Source organism: Setaria italica, chromosome I (assembly GCF_000263155.2).
Source record: "Setaria italica strain Yugu1 chromosome I, Setaria_italica_v2.0, whole genome shotgun sequence".
In the NCBI taxonomy this organism is placed as follows: domain Eukaryota; kingdom Viridiplantae; phylum Streptophyta; class Magnoliopsida; order Poales; family Poaceae; genus Setaria; species Setaria italica.
The window spans coordinates 3,739,872-3,761,837 of record NC_028450.1 but is presented as its reverse complement, the minus strand read 5'-3'; the positions used below and the strand labels follow the sequence as shown (position 1 = coordinate 3,761,837).

Below are 21,966 nucleotides of genomic sequence, written 5' to 3'. Positions count from 1 at the left end.
GAGGGTTGGCCCTCGATTCCGTGCTCGGTGAAGTGAAGCCGAGTAAGGTTTGTAGATGGCAGCACCGAACACGCAGCGGGGCAAAGTTCAGTTTCCACTCGTACCTATGAAGTTATCAAAGGTCTCGGCAAGGTTCGCGATGAAGGTGTATTTCTCCGGATCTTACCTATGACATCGTTTCGAGACAGACATGGATGGATCCGGCCATGGAGTCTATGACCTGGTTGATGCACCAGAGCGGGGAACAGAGCAACGGGAAGAGCACACGGAAGAAGAAGCGGAGCGGTGCGCGGTGGCTTTGGGCGGCACGCGCGCCTCACGTGACGAGCGAAGCGGAACTGGGACGCCCCCGTCCGCTCGTTTTTCCCGGACGGGGGCGTCCCGGATCTTTGGGGTATATTCCTCATATGGGATGTCCCTATCCCCTATGACTCGGAACCAAACACTGGACCATCCATGGACCGTCCCATCCCATCCCGTCCCGTCCTTGAAACCAAACGCATCCTTAGCAACTGAGCTTCGCTTGGTTTGCTTGTGCCATGCCATACAACCTTCATTCAAAAAGAGACAGACGTCTGTTTCATCTCGGTTTCCCACTCAAAATATATATTGGAAAAAAAAAAGCACGGTAGAGTAGGCTGGCCGAGTCCAATGCGGCCCAGCCCATTTATTTCCTTAATTCCGAGCCCTCAAACGAAATGGGTTTGGGTGGATCCAGCACAACCAAATTCTAAAAGCTAGTTACATCTGGGCTGATACCCTTGGGCTTCTTCTTCTTTTCATCACAAGAAAAAGGCCTAAAAAATTGGTCAACGACTCAACTTACCTTTGCTGCCAAGCAAGTGTCGTCGTCCCATGCATATCTCGTTCTGGCAGTTGTTGCTGAGGATGCTGCTTCGGAGCTGAGACCAATTCAGACACACTCATCTCGTGCCGGTAGTAGTGATCCCAATGCGTTGCGTGACAGCGAGAGAGAAAAAGGAACGGATGACGTGTATACACGGTGGGGTACACGGTGGCTTCGTGGCTAAGGTCGATGTTAACCAGCACTACCGACCTGCCGTTTACGTGTCACAACCTGCAACCCGCGATCCTGCACGCATTGCGCATAAGCATTCTGGAGTTTCTGACTGCTTCAAAGTTCAAACACACACGTATAGAGATTCATAAGGTTTCTTTTTTTCAGCATCTCGCGTCGTTGGGGCGCTTTCTCCCCAAATCGAGCACGTAAAATGGCAGCTCAACGCCCGAAAAAAGCAATTAAGCTACTCCCTTTTGCCCCTGTAAGGGCTTTTCATGATGGACAAAATCACAAAATTAGACGGGGTGAAAAGTCTTTCATGACCCTCACTGGAAGCAGCCGGACAGCCTTTTTTTTTTTCAAAACATCATACAGATGCAAACGCTCGCAAACACACACGCACACTCACCTCTTACAAATATACGCACACAATTCTATCTCCACAAGGATGAACCTTAAGATTGACGAAGTTATCAGTGATGTCTTACTATCGACTGAGCCAGACTAGCTCTTTGATTGGCTCCATCAATGGCTGGGATAACTTCTGATTGGCCAATAACTTTTTATTTGATCAGCAGTTCAGCGCACAATTAATGACTAGGCTAGCTCAGGTTCATTCCTAGAAATCGTTATACTTCGAAATAGAATTTTAAACACTATAAGTTCCTATATTTAGGTAAGAAAGGTGTAAATTTTAATAAGTCATGTAATCCTAGGACATGAGATGGTAACATAGCTGCATAAATTTTTAAACTTCAGTATTTGTTTTTTCCCAACAAGATAGCTGTCTTTATACCACGAGTGGGATTTCTAAAACGATGGCATACCTCTCAAATAAAATATGAGAATATAAACTCAGAATAAAAATAATTATTGTGACCCAAGAATCAATCAATCTGTTAAAGAGCCTCTCTCCTGATGGTTAAACCACCTGAGTAGCACCAGGTAGGTCCAGGTTTGACTTCCCATGGGAGCGAATTAAACGGATCTGAAATAAAAAAAATATAAAAAAGGGAGAGGCTTCCCTGCTAATTTCGGTAAAAAAAAGAATAGATTAGGCTAATTAACCGAACTACTCCAAATATATATTTTGCCGATACATTCGAATAATTAAATGTCTCACAAGTGAAACCAAAAATTTTCACGGATCCGGCACCATTTACCATAATCATTGGTTGATACAATAGCATATTTCTGAAAGCGAGGTGGCGGATGAAGTATTGTCTACGAGATTTATGTTTCTCTAAAGATGAACCCCTACATGCTTAGCTTCGTTGGGATTGCCGCAAGGGTAATTCAGAATTGCCGTTGATGCCCGATCTATGCGCGCTCCCAGAAGCCACAACCCGGAACTACTGGAACTGAACGAGCTGCTGGAAGAGCAGTTGGACGTGCGCACAGTACTGTGGGAGATACTGAGGCTTTAGGGCAAGTACATTGCTACACGACAGCGGTCTCATAGGTCGTCTCATGCAGTGCCACGTAGGATTTTTGATGATGTGGAGGAGAGAGAGCGAGGAGAGAGAAAGAGGTCGTTGCTTCGCGAAACAACCACCTCATGAGCTAAATTGTAGGACTACGAGACAACTTAACAACCATTGTACGAGTTATTGTTGCCATGCAACTCATAATATTTTATTTTTCTTATGCACAAATTAAGGAATTATATACCACCACCAGACAACTTATAGGACAACCCATTGTATGGGTTGCCTGTTGAATCGTCTCAAGATTACGTGTCAATGCATGAGACCGCCTATTAGACAACACCAATGTACTTGCCCTTATACGATGTCAAATTAAACAAGTTCAATAATCCTACAAGATGCTAACCCTTTTAAACTGGGTAATCTAGATTTGCCTGCCGTTAGATGCCTGGTCCACGCGCGCTCCCACAACCCGGAACAATTGGGCAAGTTGGTAGAGCAGCAGTTGGACGTGCGCAGAGCGTGTGGGAGATCGCGGCCGCAGAGGCTGGGGCATGGCATGTGCGGGGCGGGGCGCGGCACGAGGAGGTTGTCCCGGCGAGGGGACGCCGCCCGCTGTCGGAACCCGCGCGCGCCACCGCCGACCCATCCGCCCGGAAAGATCGATCCATCTCTACTGTGGCAAGCTCGCGTGCGCGCACAGTGGGTGAGTGTGTGTGTGTGTTTTACAGCCTCATCAGATTTGGCCGCATCCGCTTTATTCCCTGCCTTCGTGAACCCTTTTTTTTTTTCTCCCAAGCTCATGTGGCCCTGTCACCACCTCCGGTCACTAGTCGTCACTGTGCTAGAGTGCCTGCATGCCATCGCCACAAAACTCCATTGTTTTAAGTAGGAATATAATATTCTGGCATAAAACTTGAGATGCCGAGTTGGATTTCCACGGGAACAGCAACGTGACTCCATTGTTTGCCTCTTAACCATTATAGTTTGTAGTTTCCTCATGTCATGTACTCGTGTTGCCATCGTCCCACTAGCTCTAACCACAATCTCGTTACAGAGTTCACCATCATGACATGCTATTATCCACATTTAATCCAATACCGTTTAAAGTATTTCTCCTTTTCAAATATCATTGTCTCCTGAAAATGTGAACAATTGCCCGATCTTGTAAACTCGTTTTTTATAAAATGGAAGTGTTTAGGTGGACTTTCTTGGCTCCTCATTAATTCTTAAAAAAGAAATGTTCTGGCTGACTTCAACTGTGCAAGTTGCGGCATGCCATTGGTTTTGACTATGCTGGATTGACTTTTCACTTTTGGATATTAGTCTGATCTAGCCATCACCAACTTTCCTTCTGGCTTTTGGTCAAGACACTGACGCATTGTGCTTAGTTTTACTGTTAGAAGTGGTATTATATTGATCACAGGTGGGGTGGGCAATCCTTAAGCACAAAGAGTAATGATGGTTGCTCATCATGGTGGTACATGCTGGTTTATACTATAGCCGTTCTACACACACAAAGATGAAGTTCATACATGCACGGTCCCCCCTTGCACGATCAATCATCATCTGCAAATGTTTGGTCAAGTGCTCCTGGCTTTTATAGGAAATCAAAGGTGGTGGTTCAATCATCAATGAGTCGAGATGCAATCATTCGGACAGGTGGGTGGTGACAATAGTGTACCGAGTTGCAATACAGATAATCAGGCCGTATGGTCCGCTTGCATTATTTTTACCACCTCTTTGTGTGGTAAAACTAGGTTACTTTTGACACCTGCTGTGCTTGCCTGCTTCTACTGCATAAGCTACTGCTTACCTTCTAAGACGGTGGCTTACCCTGGAAGTACGCATTTCAATCCGAGCTTCTTTTTACCTACACAAAAGTTGCTATACGCATGATAATCCTCTTTATTAAAAGAAAATGTTGCTATAATTGTTCGAGAAAATGTTGATGTAGAGCCCTGCTGCTGGGGCACCAGTACCACTTTGCCAACTTTTTTTTTCTTTTGGTGTATAACAGTACAAGTAAAGGCAAGAAAGAAAAAATAGGAATTTTAAAGTGCATGTTCCTTTGAAGAATTTTCTACCATTAATTCATAAAAGAAAATTAAAGGAGGAGGCAGAGAGCATGTGACTTCAACGAAAACCAGCAAACAGAAAGACAAAAAACCCGTGTATGTTTATTGCGGGTGCACATAACAACGAGGGTTTGTTTGGTACTCTTTCCGCTTTTGATTTTCTTATGAAAAATGGTTTTCAGAGAGAATCATTCCTTGATAAAAAGAGATTTAATTCCAATCTTAAGAAGAAAATGTTTCGTGCAAGAAGTAAACATGAGAAACTAGATTTTTCACTTCATTTCAGAAAACCACTTCAAAGAAATCAACCCAAAACCATTTCTCTAAAATAATATATGTTTGGCGGAGCTCCCCTACATTCAATATGGGAGCTGTTTCGAAAGCTCTACCAAAATACTCCTACAACTTTCATCTCTCCTCTCCTCTTTGCAGCTTCCATTCGCCGTTTCTTTGTTTTTTTTCAGAATTTCTTTCGAGTTGGCGGTGGCCGTGTGCTTATTCAAACAGCGCGCCCAACGCAGGGTGTAAATGCAAAGGCGGAAGAGTACTAAATAAAAAAAAAAACAGAGAGGCCGCGTGCCACGTCATTGGGCGGCGCCTGGCCAGCGGCTTTGGAATCGTCGACCACCTTTCGGCGCCCAACCGACCCGACCCCGACCCGTGCGGTCACCTTCACGGCTTCACCACCTCCCCACCTCGCCTCCCTCCCCGTCATTTTCCCTCTCGGCCCTCCCTCTCCAGCGTCTCTCCGCGCGGCATCGTCGGCGCGGCTAGGGCGAACCCAGGCGCTACACCAGGCCTTCCCCTCCCTCCGTCCGGGCCGCCGCCTCCTCCCCGCCCCAGGCCTTGTGCACTGCTCCCGTGCGCCGGCGTTGGAGAGCGCGGCCAGATCTGCGACGGCCGCCGGCGTGGGGTGGAGATCCGTCCCGTCCCTCCCGACCTGTGCTTGATTGATCGGTATGCAGCCCTAGCTTGCTTGCTGGTTTTGCTCCGCGCAAGCCTTTCCTTTTGTTTTCTTTCCGCTGGAACCCTGGAACCAAAATCATTCGTCCTTGGATTGGATGGGTCGCTCGGATCGTTGCGGATTTGTTTGCTGCGCGGGTAGGGTGGTAATACTGCTTGTTTGGTCCCAAAACCCGATTTCCTGGGGGTTCAGCTGGAGCCTCCTATGCCCTCATGCTGACCCGCCCCCTGATAGCGTACGCTGTGCGATCTCAAGTTATAATTGTGGTATCAGCCGTAGATGACCCAAAGGGAAGCGTGGTTAGCGCTCACGTCCATCGATTGGGTCCCCTTTGGTACTGCAGCATTGCTGCGCTGCTAGCTCTCCATCCCATTTAATGCTCCTGATTTGATCTCTACCTGGTTCCGGGGTATGATCCGCGGAACGCAGGTTGATTGAGGGAGGGTTTTGAATGGTATGCTCAAGAGTAGCCAATAATTGTTTGGTTCTGCTGTATGACCAGCGCCTGATTGTCCTGTGGTACAGCTTGATGGCCTGGTTCTTAAGCTAAGCTTTGTGTTCGATTTTGCTGGAGGCTGTCAAAGCGCCGCAATCATGTTCCTCTTACTTTGGGTTTTAGTTTTTTTTTCTTTCTGATTATGAGTGCGATTGTTTATGCTTCATGCATTCGTCTCCTGCAGAGCAGAAATGGCGGATGTGTGTTTCTCTACACAGCTCATCGATGGAGATGGGGTGTTCAACGTCTCCGGATTGGAGAACTTCATGAAGGAAGTTAGCTTGGGTGAATGCGGGCTCTCATATGCTGTTGTATCAATAATGGGCCCGCAAAGTAGTGGTATGGGGTTCTCTCCCTTCCATTGTTTCGATTCTGTTTACTGGGAACTTCCTTATGTCTGATCACTGTCTTCCTCATTTCTTGCAGGGAAAAGTACACTTTTGAATCATCTTTTCCGCACCAATTTTAGGGAGATGGATGCTTTCAAAGGAAGGTATGCTACTATTCCTTTATATTTGTCAGTAGAAACTTTCTTACCTCTGTTGCAGCCTGCTCGTGTAATTTAACTAGCATTTTTTGATATGTTCAGGTCGCAGACAACCAAAGGTATATGGTTGGCGAAGGCACAAGACATTGAACCATGCACCCTTGTAATGGACTTGGAAGGAACTGATGGAAGAGAGAGGGGAGAGGTAATAAAAAACGAGCATACCTTCAATTTGGAAGTCATTTGAACGTGTACTAGATCACAGAAGCCATACACTTAGACTCATCTTGTTCACATGGCCCTTTTTTTATAGAAAGAGTTTTTTTTTAATTCATTTCACATGTCTGAAGTGTCCTGAACTTTGGTAGGGCATCTCATATAAGCCTGCTGTAGACTTAATATTAATAAGCCTTATAATTTGATGCATGTTGTATCCCCGCTTCATCTTTTAATACTATGATATTTGAAACTGACCCTTATGGTTGTTTATGGATGTCCAAAAGTTACATTTTGTGCTATGGAGGTCTGACTACACATTGTGCTGATGCCTAATTCGTCTACATAATATTTCAGGATGACACAGCCTTTGAGAAGCAAAGTGCTTTGTTTGCTTTGGCTGTTTCAGACATTGTGTTGATCAATATGTAAGTTTGTTTTTACTAAGTGATGGTTGTTTGGTCTATCATTCCCTTGCCCAGTTGAGCAAATGTTTTGTTTTCCTTTGTAGGTGGTGTCATGACATTGGCAGAGAACAGGCTGCAAACAAGCCTCTTTTGAAGACAGTTTTCCAGGTAAGGTGGTACGAGTAATATCTTTGATGTAGCTTCTTACCCTACTATTTTGTTTATGCTTGATTGTAAGTGGCATGTCAGGCATGTATAACCCCAGGATTTTTTCTTATGTGTAGGTCATGATGAGGTTGTTTAGTCCTCGCAAGACAACATTATTATTTGTTATTCGTGACAAATCACGGGTAAGGGCTTGCTATTTTGCAATATAGGCTGCTTAGAACTATGATACGCGCCAATCAACTGCCAGATTTTATTTATTTTCAAATTTAATTGTTTGTATGTCAATTAATATCAGCTCTTTCTGGTTTCTAACAGACACCCCTAGAAAATCTTGAGCCAATTTTAAGGGAAGATATTCAGAAGGTATGTGCTTACTCGATATTCTGTTTTCTATTGTGCCATTTGTGTTTTCAGTGGCCTGAGCTGTTCTCATTTTGCTGCAGATATGGGATGCTGTTCCTAAACCCCACGCCCATAAAGAAACTCCACTTAGTGAATTTTTCAATGTAAAATTCATGACTTCAATCCTTCTTCAAAACATGTCTTGGTGCTGGAGTTATTCACAGTCAAGTGCATTTGTTTTCCATTGCAGGTACAAGTTGTGGCGCTATCCAGTTATGAAGAAAAAGAGGAGTTATTCAAAGAGCAGGTTGGTGTTTATAAAGTGCAAATCACGGAATGTGTGCTCACTGCTGATGCTGGTAGGATTGTGTCTAATAGCAAATCTTTCTTTCTGTAGGTTTCTGATTTAAGAGATAGGTTTCAGCATTCTATTGCTCCTGGTGGACTTGCTGGTGATCGGCGTGGTGTTGTCCCAGCTTCAGGTTTTTCATTTAGTTCACAGCAATTTTGGAAAGTCATTAAGGAGAACAAAGACCTTGACCTGCCTGCTCATAAAGTGAGTACCATCCATTTTTTTTCCAGTTTGAGCTCTCAGTATCATGTATACTCACATATTTTATCCCACAATTCAGGTTATGGTGGCTACTGTACGTTGCGAGGAAATTGGTAATGAGAAAGTTGCCAGTTTTACAGCCGATGAGGTGACTATAATGCATATTATGCTTGATTTATAGATCGTAGACAAATGCATTCTCTGATTCTATATTTTTTTTTACGTGTAGGAATGGCAACAATTTGAGGAGGCTGTTCAACATGACTATTGTCCTGGGTTTGGGAAGAAGATCAGCAGCCTTCTCGATAGATGTTTATCAGAGTGAGTTCATTAGTTCTCTTATGAGTTATGAGTAATCTGCTATCTTGTTGTGGTATTCCCATGGCTTAGAAAACTTAGGTCAATCCTGACCAAGTCTGTTCAAGATAAAATTCTCAACTCTTTGGATCCAACTAATTACTGCAAAACAGCAGAGTCCATTGCCAGGTCCTGGTTTAAGTCCTTGTCTATTTGGGTATCCCTTTTACTGTTAAGTGCTAACAATGATAAACTTGTCATGGCAAGCTGGCTTGTGGTCTGAGGCTTAGTTATTAAGAGCGGAACGGACCAGCATTTTGACCAGGAAAATCACGATCCAGGGCCCCAGTCAGGGTTTGGTCTTGCTGAACCACCTTAAAAACCAATGGAACCCAGTCAGACTGCCCTGTTTGAATCCCAGTCTGGGCTAAGTGACTATGATTTGCGACTTTTGAGGTTCAAATGAGGAGCACTCTGTAAAGGATATCCATTTGTTGTAGATGAATTATGTAGTTGATCTGCCATTAGAGTTGAAAACCATACTCATTTATTGGCATAAGTAATGAAGTATCCAGGAAAAAATTCCTTAACTTTATGATTATGTTCTTTCATCGCAGGTATGACATGGAGGCTATTTATTTTGATGAAGGTGTCAGAAACTCGAAAAGACAACAACTTGAGTCTAAACTCTTGCAGGTCTCGTCATTCTTCTGAATTTGTTATCTCGAACACACTGAATCTGTTTTATGAAATAAATTGCCTCTCCCCAGTTAGTTACTACCTCTGTCCATAAATATATGATGCTTAGGACAAGCTAGTTAGTTCAAAATGTCATATATTTATGGACGGAGGGAGTACATTTACTGCCTCTGTATATGGATGTCCTCACCTGGTGATACTTCATCCGAATCTGAATGTATGATGTTTTCGGATGTGATAGTTTTCATGGGTAACTCTGGCTATTTTCTAGCAAACTATATGCTGGTGTAACTATGAAACTATAGTATGGTGAAGTTATCTTTGATTTGAGGATATATTAAGATCACTTTCATTTGATCAATATAGGTATAATTTTTCATATTGTTCTATTGTAGTCAAAGTTACTTTTCACCAACTCATGTCCAAATCAACATAGATTTATGGTGTAGGTCACAAATCCGTTAATTATAGCAGACCACCTACCTAATGTGGGGAGCAAATATTGATGCTCATCTCCAGACTGTGGCATGTTTTTTAACAGTTTATTGGAAGATTGGAAGCTTTTATAACAAACTGAAACCTAAATTGTGTCCTACAATGTTCTTGTTTGTTTGTTTGCCTTCCATTAGTTTAATTGTTTTTTGTATATTTGCTTATGTGATCCCAAGTTTCCGGCATGAATTTTGCTTCTTTTTTTAATTTATTCTCCTGTTCTACTTCTTGTTTCATTATGTTGAAACCAATGCCTTTCTTGTCTCTATAGCTTGTCAATCCTGCCTATCAATCTCTTCTGAATCACTTGCGGGCCAGAACTTTAGAAGCATTTAAGGAGTCCTTTGACAAGGCCCTAGAAAAGGAAGGATTCGCTGCTGCAGCTCGTGATTGTACTCAGACTTTCTTGGAGAAGTTTGATAAAGGATCTGAAGGTATGTTTTCAGAAACGTTAGTCATTACTTGTTTCTTGTCTTGGCTAGTGCTCCACTTCTGTAGAAATATGCTTATGTTGGTTACCAGTTAGATTAATTCTGGGCTATGTTGTAAACATTGATCTAGACTTGAAGTGGAGGGCAGTTTTTATAATATAGCAGGGCACCGTCCTAGGTTAGAAGTGCACAAATTAACTACCTGCTGATATTCCCTGGTGTTCTCTGTTCAAATATGATAATTTTTCATTCAAATTCTTGAAATGGTCTTGTAAATGTACCAGCCCGCTGACTCATGAAAAAGGTCATAAATATATTTACAATGGAATAATACAGCTTTCTTTTTGGTGTTTCAGCTTTCTATAAAAGATTAATTGAGACACTATCGATTGCCTGAGGCTGTATAGCTTAAATGACTAATTACACTAACTGTAATATTTGTTAGCTATTTCTGGATGAAAAACTTTTGCCTAAACTCTTGTTCTGAAGGATGTTATTTGTCAATTTGCATCCTTATGATCCTTTTCCACCTAAATCCATATCTTATTACATACATGCATATTCTTTGACAGATGCTGCTATTCAACAAGTGAATTGGGATACCTCAAAAGTGAAGGATAAGCTTAAACGTGACATTGAGGCACATGTAGCTTCAGTTCGAACTACTAAATTATCTGAAGTTTGTGCCAAATATGAGGTTGGTCCCACTTTGAATTCATTTGTTTAATGTCACGGCGCAGCACAGAGAATCCTTATCTAATCTTAGATATGTTGTTTCAGGCACAACTTAGCAAAGCTCTGGCAGAACCAGTCGAAGCTCTTCTAGATTCGGCCAGTGAAGATACCTGGCCAGCTATTAGAAAGCTTCTTGAGCGCGAGACGAAAGCTGCTGTGTTAGGTCTTGAATCTGCTGTGTCATCTTTTGAACTTGATGAAGCAACTGAGAAAGAACTGCTTGTGAAGCTGGAGAAACATGGAAAGAGTGTAGTTGAATCAAAGGCAAAAGAAGAAGCTGGGAGGGTCTTGATTCGCATGAAGGACAAGTGAGCTGCTCTCCGTATTGACAGTTGACATAGATATAGACATCTTCTGTGCTCGGACTAAACTGAAACAATTTTACAGGTTCTCGACACTCTTCAGCCGAGATGCTGACTCTATGCCCAGGGTGTGGACAGGAAAGGAGGACATAAAAGCTATTACTAAAACTGCTCGTTCAGCTGTATGTAAAATGCTAATTTTAATTATATAATTGAAGCATTAAAGGATTGTCTTAGGAGCTGAATCATATTCATTCTACCATTTTGCTGCAGTCCATGAAGTTACTTTCTACAATGGCTGCAATTCGATTGGAGGAAGATGGTGACAACATTGAAAATACCCTTTCTATTGCTCTTGTTGATGCTGCAAGACCTGCTGGGACTACAGATAGGAGTATCCAATTGTCTGATCCACTTGCCTCCAGCTCATGGGAAAGGGTAAGGAAGCTGTGTTTTTACATGTCAAATTTAGGTTTCTCTGGTGAAGCAACGCTCAGTTTTTACCTAGCAGTTTCTTTAAGCACAAAGCATATGTTTTACTGAGATGCCAATATGCCATTCACGAGCAGGTTCCCGAGGAGAAGACTTTAATCACCCCTGTGCAGTGCAAAAATTTGTGGAGGCAATTCAAAGCTGAAACCGAATATACAGTCACTCAAGCCATAGCTGCCCAGGTATCTCCACTTGTTCCATTCCACCAGTTACCTGATATGTGCGCTATGAAAACCTTATGTGGCTGTCATCTCAAAGTCATTTATTTTGTTTATTATTTCTGAAAAAATTGGGAAGTGGGATCCATCCACTTAAAATATACTGCATGAGAAGATATAGTCGCTAAATATTTACTGTTACCTTGATCAGGAAGCAAATAAGAGGAATAACAACTGGCTGCCACCTCCATGGGCACTTGCTGCAATGGCTATCCTTGGATTTAATGAGTTTATGACATTGTTGAGGTATTTCTTTTGTCTGCAGAAACTTCCATGGATGTCACTTGTGGTATTTTCACATCTGACCTGGCTAACCTTTTTTACTTCAATAACAGGAATCCACTTTACCTGCTTGTCATATTTGTGGTTTATCTTGTTGGAAAGGCCATTTGGGTGCAGTCAGAAATTGGCAGGGAATTCCAACATGGATTTGTGAGTATTCAAACCACTTTCCTGTTAAACTCTTTGTAGCACCGGAATGTCGTCTAATTTGACTTCTTTATGCTTGCGCCGTCACGCAGCTTCCTGCCATCCTTTCACTGTCGACGAAATTTGTTCCCACTATAATGAACATCCTGAAGAGATTAGCAGATGAGGGTCAAAGACCTGCAGCAGGCCCAGAGAGGCAAAGAGAGATGGAACTCCAACCAAAATCCACGAGGAATGGTTCTTCATACAGCAACGTGACCTCAGCAGGGTCATCCAGCGTAACCACTTCGGAGATCGGACCCGAATACTCAAGCCCGGTTGCGCAATGATCTAGCAGATCTTTAGCTTTTGGCCGAAAACCAACCCTAGCAGTTGAGGCAGCAAAATGGCTCTGAGCCTAGAGATAAAATGGCTGAGCCTAGGAGATTGAGGTGCCTTGCAGTTTTTGTAAGCTTGCCCTTCCCGAACAGACGCATGGTGATGAGGTGGCCTTTGGCCACCGCTGTTATTCAAAGGAGTCTTTTGGGGCTGGGGGTTGTTTGTAAGAGCATTGTAGAATGACTTTCATTTCATTTTTTTGGTTTATGTAACATGATATATGATGGTTGTATAGAAGATTTGCCAATCAGGCCAGGGGGAAAACAGCAGTGCATTTTACACAAGCTATAGTTGGCTGCATTGTTGCGACATGCATGTAAATGTGTTGAAACTGCCATTGGATTGCGTTGTATCACGAGTTTCGAAATAATACGAAGAGCTGCTTTTGTTTCGTGACCTGTTCGCTATTGAATGTTCTACTTAGGCTTTGCTTCTGGTGTAAAAACCCGGTTTCTCGTTGGCAAAAGGCGAACGAAGTATGCGTTAAAACAAGTAAACATCTCGTGTAGGCCAACGACCAAGAGATTGATTCCAGTATCTTTTTTCCCTGACACGTTCATTGCCGAAAATGAATTTGTTTGTCTCTACCATTGAAATATGCATTAGCAAACTCGTATGGATGGTCAGAAGAGCATCGCAAAAATCTCCAAATAATTAGAATGTACTATAATCTCTATACATTGAGAAATGTAGCAGCTGTAATAAGCTTATTCCTTTAAAAAACTATTACGGCACATGCCAAATCTTGAACCTCAATATCACACTTTATTCAAGTTCACATAGAGAGCATCTAGAGCTCTTGAACAAAACATGCTATATAGCACCAGTGTGACCGACAGTTTATTTTACTTGTTAATTTTATTGCGTGGATTAAGCTGCATCATCGCATTGATCCATACATTCATAAATTCACAGTGACAGATGGTGATCGTGGAAAATCAAGGCGGGCCCTGGCCGGAGCAGCCTTCCGGCGGGCAGAACGGCCGGCGGCAGATCGGGCGGGGGGTGGACGGGATGGAAAGGGCGCCTTGGAGCCGGAACTGCAGAGGTAAAGGGGGACAACAAGCTGAGTTCATATATCGGTGCAGGGTCTTCGAAAATACGTTACGGAAGTGCCTTGCTAGCACAAGCTTACCACCAGGAACATGAGGGGCGTCGGCCGGCGGCGGGTGAAGGGACGGCGGCGGCGTCCGCGGGACGTGCCGGCAGAGGCAGCCGCCGGTGGCCGCCAGCCAGAGCGCCACGGTGAGCCACGCGAGCGCCAGGAGGCGGGGACGCGGCGGCGGCAGCACGGCCATCTTGCACTTGCACAGTTGCAGGCACCAGTACGGCCATCGTGTACTGCATGTGGTACTGTGCCGCCGAACACTGTAGCAGGAATTACCGTAGCGCCCGATCCTGTCCGTGCATCGCTAAAAATGGACGGCCCAGATCGCGTGGAGTGCTAACTTGCAGTACCGGATCTCAGTGTAGGCCATGTTTAGTTACTCCCAACTCCCAACTTTGACACTATGCAAAAAGAAGATTCCCCATCACATCAAACTTGCGGTACATGCATGGAGTACTAAATGTAGATGAAATTAAAAACTAATTGCACAGTTTTGTTGTACTTTGCGAGACGAATCTTTTGAGCCTAATTAGTCAATATTTGGACAATAATTCACAAATACAAACGAAACGCTACAGTGTGCTACAGTGCTGTAACAGTAATTTGGCACCTCCCAAATTCCCCAACTAAACACGGCCGTAGTCGACGTTGTAGGCTGCAGGAAAATGGGATGCAATCAGAGAAGTTCCACACTATCTCCACCAGCGATCCTCCTCCTCCATGCCTCTGCGTCCTCATCAACTTGCGACGCCCCTCCTCTCACCCGTGGTCAAACCGTCCAATTTTCGAGCGTCGATTTGCATATGGCGTCCTAAGCCAGGTAGCTGCTCCCAGGCAACAATCCTAGCCTTAGACCAACATAATCGACGGCTGCTATACGGTCCAGCCAGCAGATGGAGGCTACAAGCAAACAAGCTCTAGGACTCGTTTGGTTGCTGCCCTCGCTGCCCAAGCAGCACCATCCAACCTCAGGCGAATCCAACACTTAGATTGTTACCTGGATCAGGCAACTTTCTCAGGATCCAAACCAGATAAGCCTTGCCTAGATCAACGCTCGATTTTGGTGAGCTAGTGAGCTGCGTGAAATTTCTGCGGACTCCATCCGCATGCTGCGATCCGATCAACACGGGAGATGGATTGCAGTAGCTGGCGAGTGGCGAGTGCCGGACAGGGCACGCTCGTGTGCTTTCTGGTTGGGGTTTCAACCTGAGAAGGTACACGTTCGGGGGCGTTTGGTATCATGAACTAAAATCTAATTTCTGTCACATCGAATATTCGAATATTAATTATAAGAACTAAATATAAACTAATTATAAAACTAATTACATAGATGGAGGCTAATTCACGAGATGAATCTATTAAACCTAATTAATTCATCGTTAGCAAATGGTTACTGTAGCATCATATTATCAAATCATAAACTAATTAGGCTTCGTAGATTCATCTTGTAAATTAATCTTATATGTGCAATTGATTTTATAATTAGTCTATATTTTAATATTTATATTTTTAATTAGTACCTAAACAGTTGACGTGACAGAAATTTTAGGTTGTCCTGAACAACCAACACCCCCTGAAGCTTTTTCGTCAGGGGCCTTCCCGCAAAGAGCGCCACGCCAAAACCCCAAAAGCCTCTCCCCATCCCCTCGCCGGCGGCCCGCCACCGCCGCCCCCACTCGCACGAGACGCGTCTCTATCGGCCCCTCCCCCATCCCGCGACACCGCTCCGCACGGCGGCGACGGAGACGCCGCCACGCGCCGCCCGCCCGACCCCGAGTCCCGAAGTCCAGGCCCCATCCGCGCCGTCCTCCGCTCCTCCAGGACTCTAGCAGTGCACGAGCGCGGGGCCACCGCCGCCCGCCTCCCCGACCCCGACGTGTCGCCGTTCGCGCTGGCCGCCTGGCCCCCGACCGGCGCCTCCCCCCGCGTTGCCGTCCAATTCCAGAAGTCCAGCGCCTTAGGCTCCGCTCTGCATCACTGGTGACTGGTGAGTGGACTACATACTACTCTAGTACTCTACTGTCCACTTCAATTCGGAAATTCAATTGCAGATTTGCTTTGCCCAGCCTGAAATTGATGTGAAAGTTGACTTATGAATGCGATTCAGTATTTCAGTTTGGTTGATCTAAGGTATATTGAAACCTTTTGAATATGCCATCGTAATTCAATTCGTCAATTTCAAGTGCAGATTTGTTTAGCTTGGCCTGAAATTGGTGTGGATGTGATTCAGTATTTGAATTTGTTGATCTAAGGTATGAATGCGATTCAGAACATATGAATGCGATTCAGTATTTGAATTTGTTGATCTAAGGTATACTGAAATCTTTTGAACATGTTGTAAGGTATACTCAGCTTGTATTGATGTCAATCGGCCAATACATATACATGATCAGGAGTAGTGCGAGAGCAACTAAGATCCTATAATCTAGGGGTATGGCTGATTGACCAGGATTACAAACGGTGTGCCTATGGACCTGTTACAGACTGACAAACTTACAACCGATCATGACTAGCTAAACTAGGTTTCCTAAACCAGGTTCACGGACGCACAAACTGGACTTGAACTCCTGAAACAAAGGTGTAGATAGACCTTTGGTCATGATATCTGCAAATTGCTGCCGAGACGGAACCTGAATGACACGCATGTGCCCCAGCTGAACCTTTTCGCGTACGAAATGTATATCAAGCTCACGTGCTTCGTTTTCCAGTGATGAACTGGGTTTTCTGAGAGGTAGACAGCCAACTCATTATCACAGTAGATCACCATAGCCTTGTCGACTGGAACGTACAGCTCGCGGAGCAGGCTTCGCAGCCAGCAACACCCGGCCGCCATGTTCGCCACTGCTCGGTATTCCGCCTCTGCACTGGACCGAGACACGGTGGTCTGCCTCTTTGATGACCAGGAGACCAAGGTGTTGCCGAGGAAGATGCAGTATCCTGATGTCGAGCGGCGAGTATCTGGGCACCCAGCCCAGTCGATGTCGGAGTAGACTGTGAGGTCGCAGGAAGAGGAAGCCGAAACACGAATGTTGTCGGTTATTGTCCCTCTCATTGTCCCTCGCAGGTAAAGCAGCACCTGTTTGATGAGGTTCCAGTGGGCGTCGCGCGGCGTGTGCATGTGAAGGCACGCCTGGTTCACGACGTAGGCGATGTCAGGCCATGTCAGCGTCAGGTATTGAAGCACGCCGGCGATGCTGTGGTAGAACGTGGCGACGGACAGGAGCTCGCCGTCGTTGGTGGAAACCTTGGGCTTTGTGTCGACCGGAGTAGGAACGGGCTTGCAATTCGCCATGCCTGCGCGATCAAGAATGTCTTCAGTGTACTGTGCTTGTGTGAGGAAGAACTCTGAGGCGTCGCGCCGAACCTGCACACCGAGGAAGAATCGGAGGGGGCCGAGATCCTTGAGAGCGAATTCCGACTAGAGCTGCTTGATGACGCTCTAGAGGAGCTCATCGGATGACACGGTGAGGATGATGTCATTGACGTACACAAGGAGGAACGCGACGGCATGATCACACTTGTAGACGAATAGTGAGCTGTCAGAGCCAGTAGGTTTGAAGCTGATGCTGCGAAGATGGCCATCGAGACGCTCGAACCAGGCACGCGGTGCTTGCTTAAGCCCGTACAACGATTTGACCAGGAGGCACACATGGTCAGGATACGCGACGTCGATGAACTCTGCGGGCTGATGGCAATATACACGCTCGGCCAAGTTGCCGTGCAAGAATGCGTTTTTGACATTGAGTTGGTGAACAGGCCAGCGCCGGGCAGCAGCAAGGTGGAGGACGGTGCGGATGGAAGCTGGCTTGACAACTGGTGAGAAGGTTTGATGAAAATCAATGACGGCGCTGATTGAATCCTCGAACAACCCATCGAGCTTTGCGGTGTTCCAGCGTACCATCTGGATGAAGCTTGTTCTTAAACACCCATTTGCCAGTGCTCACATTTGCGCCAGGCGGCCAGAGAACCAAAGTCCATGTGCTGTTGGAGATCAAAGCCTCATACTCATCACGCATGGCCGAGGCCCATTCCGGATTGCGGAGAGCACTACGTACCGAAGACAGAGGCGCGGAAGGAGCTGTTGCGACGTTGGCGTACTTGGCGTTGGGGAGGCGAATGCCCACCTTGGCACACGGGTGATCATCGGATGAGTGGCTGGAGGCGCGGGTGGCGGCAATGCTGGAGGCGCTGAGGTAGATGCGGAGGCTTCGGGCGTGGCAACGGCTCCGGCAGTTGGATCGTGGGCAACCACCACGGTAGGAGCTGTGGCAAGAGGGGTGAGTGCTGCAGCTATAGTGGGCGACGTGGGGACTGGTGTTGAGGCATCTCCGTAAGATGCGAGCAAGACGACGCCACCTGAGGGTGACGCACAGGGCGATGGTGGTGCGGCTGCAGCACGGGGAGTATGGCGATGATGAACCGGCGGGCACAGGAGCAGTGCGCAAGATGTTGGTGGTGTGGATCGTGCCGGCGGCGGCTGCGCGTGTCGTCATGTCCTGCTGAAAAGGAAACACCGACTCATTGAAATAGACGTGTCGTGAAACTGGATCGTAGCACTTGTAGCCTTTTTGGTCCGTCGGGTAGCCAAGGAACACGCAGGCGAGAGAGCGTGACGTGAGCTTATGAGGGGATGTAGCGGCAATGTTTGGGTAGCATAGACACCCAAAAATCCTGAGGTGATCGTAGGTTGCAAGGACGTCGAAAAGCAGCTCGAACGGGAACGGGGTATGGTGCTGGCGGGGGCAACATGGACGGTGGTTCAGGATGTAGGTGGCTGTGGCAAGTGCGTCAAGCCAGAACGAGGTTGGCACAGAAGAGTGAAAGAGCATAGCACGCACGCTGTCATTGAGAGTGCAAAGCACACGTTCATCACACCTATTTTGCTGAGACGTACAGGGACAGGTGAGGCGCAGCACAATGCCATGAGCTGCGAAGAACGCCCTGGACGCGGAATTGTCGAACTTCCTGCCATTGTCAGTTTGCAAGCACATGATAGACAGTTTAAATTGCGTGCACACAAATGCATGGAAGGCTATGATAGCAGGAAGAACATTAGACTTGTGGCGTAAAGGAAAGGTCCAGGCAAAGTGAGAATAATCATCCAACATCACAAGATAATATTTGTATCCAGAATTGCTGATTATTGGACTCGTCCATACATCACAATGCAAGAGTTGAAATGGAAAGGAAGCAACATGAGTGGACTCAAAGAATGGCAGCCGTACGTGCTTGCTAAGACGACAGGCATGGCATGTATGAGTGTCAGACTTGGAGCATGAAAAACCAAATGTATTCAAGATGCGATGAAGACTAGCAGTGCCGGGGTGACCAAGCCTAGCATGCCAGAGCTCTGTGGTGTGATATGCATGAAGGGCTTGATGATCTCCGGAGTGTGGTCGAGCATTCTTGTTGTGTAGAGGATAAATATCACTTGAAGAATTACATCGGAGGAGAGCCATCTTGGTGCGCAAATCCTTGATGGAGAAACCCCAAGGATCAAATTCAACAGACACAAGATTATCACATGTTAGTGCACGAACAGAGATAAGATTTTTAATCAAATGTGGATCAACGAGGACATTGTTCAAGTGAAGAGGAGCTGCGACAGTAGGCACAAGAGAGCGGCCAGAAGAGAAGCAGGAAACGATGTGCCATTGCTGACAATAATTTGACGCAAAACAGCAAGCGGGGAGGAGGAAAGAATACTAGAGTTGGAAGCCATATGAGACAAAGCCCCTATGTCCTAGAACCATTCGCTGGAACCACCACCGTACGGCTGCTGCGCCGGCATGCCGTTTCACGGAAACAAGGCCGGCGGGATGCTAGAGGCGCTGGCGTTGAAGTTGGCATCGTAGGAGGCAGATGGCGCGCCAAGGGCCATCAGTGCCTGGGTCGGAGCAGCGCCAGGTCGCGGTCCTAGAACCCCAGGGTGCAGTGGCCAAGCCTGGACCACGCCTTTTCAATCTGTTTCGTACTTTATGTTATTATGTAGTTGTGTTAATGGGTTGTGCATTGCGTTATAGACTTATACTGTATTTCATATTGGAATTATTGGATAGGCATACCCTAGGTTCAAACCCTAGGTCCTGCCAGTGGCAGCGGCATGGCGAAGGGCAGCAAGTCAGCGGCGGCCGCTGATGAGTCAGCGGTGATCTCAACCTCTGCTCCCACACGGCCGAGGGCAATGCAGCGGGTTGAGATCGAGGGCTACTCCGTGGAGGGCATCTCGATCGCTGGGCATGAGACATGCGTCATGTTCCCCTCCCTCAACCTCGCTTTCGACATTGGCCGCTGTCCGCCGTTCGCCGTCTCGCAGGACCTCCTCTTCATCTCCCATGCGCACATGGACCACATTGGGGGCCTCCCCCTGTACGTCGCCACGCGGGGTCGCAGGAGGATGCGCCCGCCCACCGTCTTCATCCCCGCATGCCTTGCGGACCTCGTGCGGAAGCTCTTCGAGGTCCACCGAGCCATGGACCAGTCTGACCTCGACCACAAGCTCGTGCCGCTCGAGGTAGGGGAGGAGTACGAGCTCGGCAAGGACCTCAGGGTCAGGCCGTTCAAGACCTACCATGTCGTGCCCAGCCAGGTAATGACGGCCAATTGGAATCATTTCTTCGGACAATTCTGTGTGTTCTTGAATGCATTTTGAGGATCACTTCTTGCAATGTTTGCGTGGAATTTGAATCGTGTGAATTGTCTGTAGGGGTATGTGATATACAGGCTGAAGCACAAGCTTAAGGACGAGTATGCTGGCCTTCCAGGGAAAGAACTCGGTACTCTCAGAAAGTCAGGAGTTGAGGTCTGTTTGCTTGCTGGACGTTGAAATCAATTTTGAGTTCAATCTAGTACAAATCTTTGATCTTGTATGCAACTGTCGACCAATTCACAACTTGCAGATTACGAATACAGTGTCGACACCTGAGATTGCTTTCACGGGAGATACAATGTCGGATTTCATCCTTGATCCTGATAATGCAGATGTGTTGAAGGCGAAAATTCTAGTGGTTGAGGTATGGCTTATCAGTTATTACTTCGCGACAAATATGTTGCTTTTGCATAGTTCAGCTTCAGAAACAGTGTTTGCTCTGTTTGGAAGTTTGGTAACATATGACTAAATTTAAATGCATTAGCAGTAGCAACCTTTGTTAAAAACCTGTTGCAAATGCTTTATCTTTTTTCTGTTGAGTTCTGATTTGTTGCTATGCTTAAGCAACTGAATGTTCTCTATAACTTTCAGAGTACTTATATTGATGACTCCAAATCAATTGAGGATGCAAGAGAAAAGGGGCACACTCACTTGTCTGAGGTAATTCCAACTCTGATTGTTTTATTTCCAAAATTTCACGTTGTAATCAGTTAATTACCCTTAACCATATTTTTGACAATATGCGCAGATAGCGAGTCTGTCTGACAAGCTTGAAAACAAAGCTATTTTACTAAATCACTTTTCAAATCGGTATACTGCAGAGGTGCGCAAATATCTAGCTTCTGTTATGTCTACTGAAATGCTATGGCTCTGCATGACATTTGTTCTGTTCTTCATGTCTATTCACTATTGTTGCTACTATTGCTGATATTATTTACATTTTCATATAAATACTCTTGATAGGTTTTCTCTCTAGCCTACCTGAACTTGCACTTGAAAAAAAAAACTTAAAAATTGGACATTCTATCCTTATTGTACCCATAGTTAAGATGTTTAATTTCCAGTTGGCTGTCCTAGTTTTTTTTGTTTTGTTTGAAACAGCTTCACATCACGTGCATGTGCATCGCCTTCTGTTATCTCTAAGTCAATATCTGCACCAACAAAAAAAAAACTAAATCTTGTGTCTGCTCTGTTTTCAGGACATTGATGTAGCAATCAACAGATTGCCACCACCTTTCCGAAGCAGAGTTTATGCATTGAAGGAAGGCTTCTAGAGAAAAACATGATCCAAGAGTTCGGAGATGAAGACTTTTGGATTGGATCTTTTGGGTATTTTGGCTAGGAACCCCCTTTTTTGGTCTTGTGCTCTCTGATGTCGCTGTACCGGCAATGAGGATTTTTGTTTTGTCGGTACTCAAGGCCATGGGATTTTAGACAATGAAATTGAAGAAATGTGAAGTAAGCTGAAGTAGCTCCCTTTAATATTTTTCTAAACAAAATAAAATACGTGTAAAATGTTCATTTCAAAAAATCGCAAACAACAGTGGTTCATGTTGTACAGCACTTCTGTAACAAAA

The 21,966-nt window shown here is 45.6% G+C and overlaps 4 protein-coding genes across 7 annotated transcripts in view; 2 read left to right on the top strand and 2 right to left on the bottom strand.

Annotated features, from left to right (window-relative positions):
- LOC101777193 overlaps nt 1-927 on the bottom strand; it is a 6,387-nt gene extending 5,460 nt beyond the window's left edge. Inside the window, exon 1 of the mRNA XM_014805680.2 lies at nt 827-927. Coding sequence (XP_014661166.2) covers nt 827-927 — 101 coding nt within the window. The remainder of the gene's footprint in view (nt 1-826) is intronic.
- Nucleotides 928-5,210: 4,283 nt separating this feature from the next.
- LOC101776781 (protein ROOT HAIR DEFECTIVE 3) lies at nt 5,211-13,025 on the top strand. 2 transcript variants are annotated; one of them, XM_012848740.3, is made up of 23 exons: nt 5,211-5,483; nt 6,176-6,325; nt 6,413-6,479; nt 6,576-6,678; nt 7,047-7,117; nt 7,201-7,264; nt 7,381-7,446; nt 7,580-7,627; nt 7,708-7,770; nt 7,857-7,913; nt 8,004-8,162; nt 8,239-8,307; nt 8,389-8,480; nt 9,074-9,152; nt 9,919-10,081; nt 10,651-10,775; nt 10,859-11,121; nt 11,201-11,297; nt 11,389-11,553; nt 11,685-11,789; nt 11,977-12,071; nt 12,161-12,257; nt 12,347-13,025. In XM_012848740.3, exons 2-23 carry the CDS (start codon nt 6,178-6,180, stop codon nt 12,581-12,583), a joined length of 2,433 nt encoding a protein of 810 aa, XP_012704194.1. In that variant the 5' UTR covers nt 5,211-5,483; nt 6,176-6,177; the 3' UTR covers nt 12,584-13,025. The 2 variants fall into 2 exon arrangements, with proteins under 2 accessions (XP_012704194.1, XP_004951476.1); XM_004951419.4 differs by having other exon boundaries at nt 6,171-6,325.
- Nucleotides 13,026-15,353: 2,328 nt separating this feature from the next.
- LOC101776377 (nuclear ribonuclease Z) lies at nt 15,354-21,871 on the top strand. Of its 3 annotated transcripts, XM_004951418.3 has the most exons (8): nt 15,354-15,727; nt 15,929-15,992; nt 19,800-20,329; nt 20,447-20,542; nt 20,640-20,753; nt 20,981-21,049; nt 21,138-21,212; nt 21,589-21,871. In XM_004951418.3, the coding sequence occupies exons 3-8, from the start codon at nt 19,844-19,846 to the stop codon at nt 21,661-21,663; spliced, it is 915 nt and encodes a 304-aa protein (XP_004951475.1). In that variant the 5' UTR covers nt 15,354-15,727; nt 15,929-15,992; nt 19,800-19,843; the 3' UTR covers nt 21,664-21,871. The 3 variants fall into 3 exon arrangements, with proteins under 3 accessions (XP_004951475.1, XP_022680475.1, XP_022680476.1); XM_022824740.1 differs by lacking the exon at nt 15,929-15,992; XM_022824741.1 differs by lacking the exon at nt 21,138-21,212.
- On the bottom strand, nt 16,321-17,062 carry LOC106804189 (uncharacterized mitochondrial protein AtMg00810-like). The gene has a single exon (XM_014804810.2). It carries the CDS (start codon nt 17,030-17,032, stop codon nt 16,337-16,339), a length of 696 nt encoding a protein of 231 aa, XP_014660296.1. The 5' UTR covers nt 17,033-17,062; the 3' UTR covers nt 16,321-16,336.
- Nucleotides 21,872-21,966: the final 95 nt, after the last annotated feature.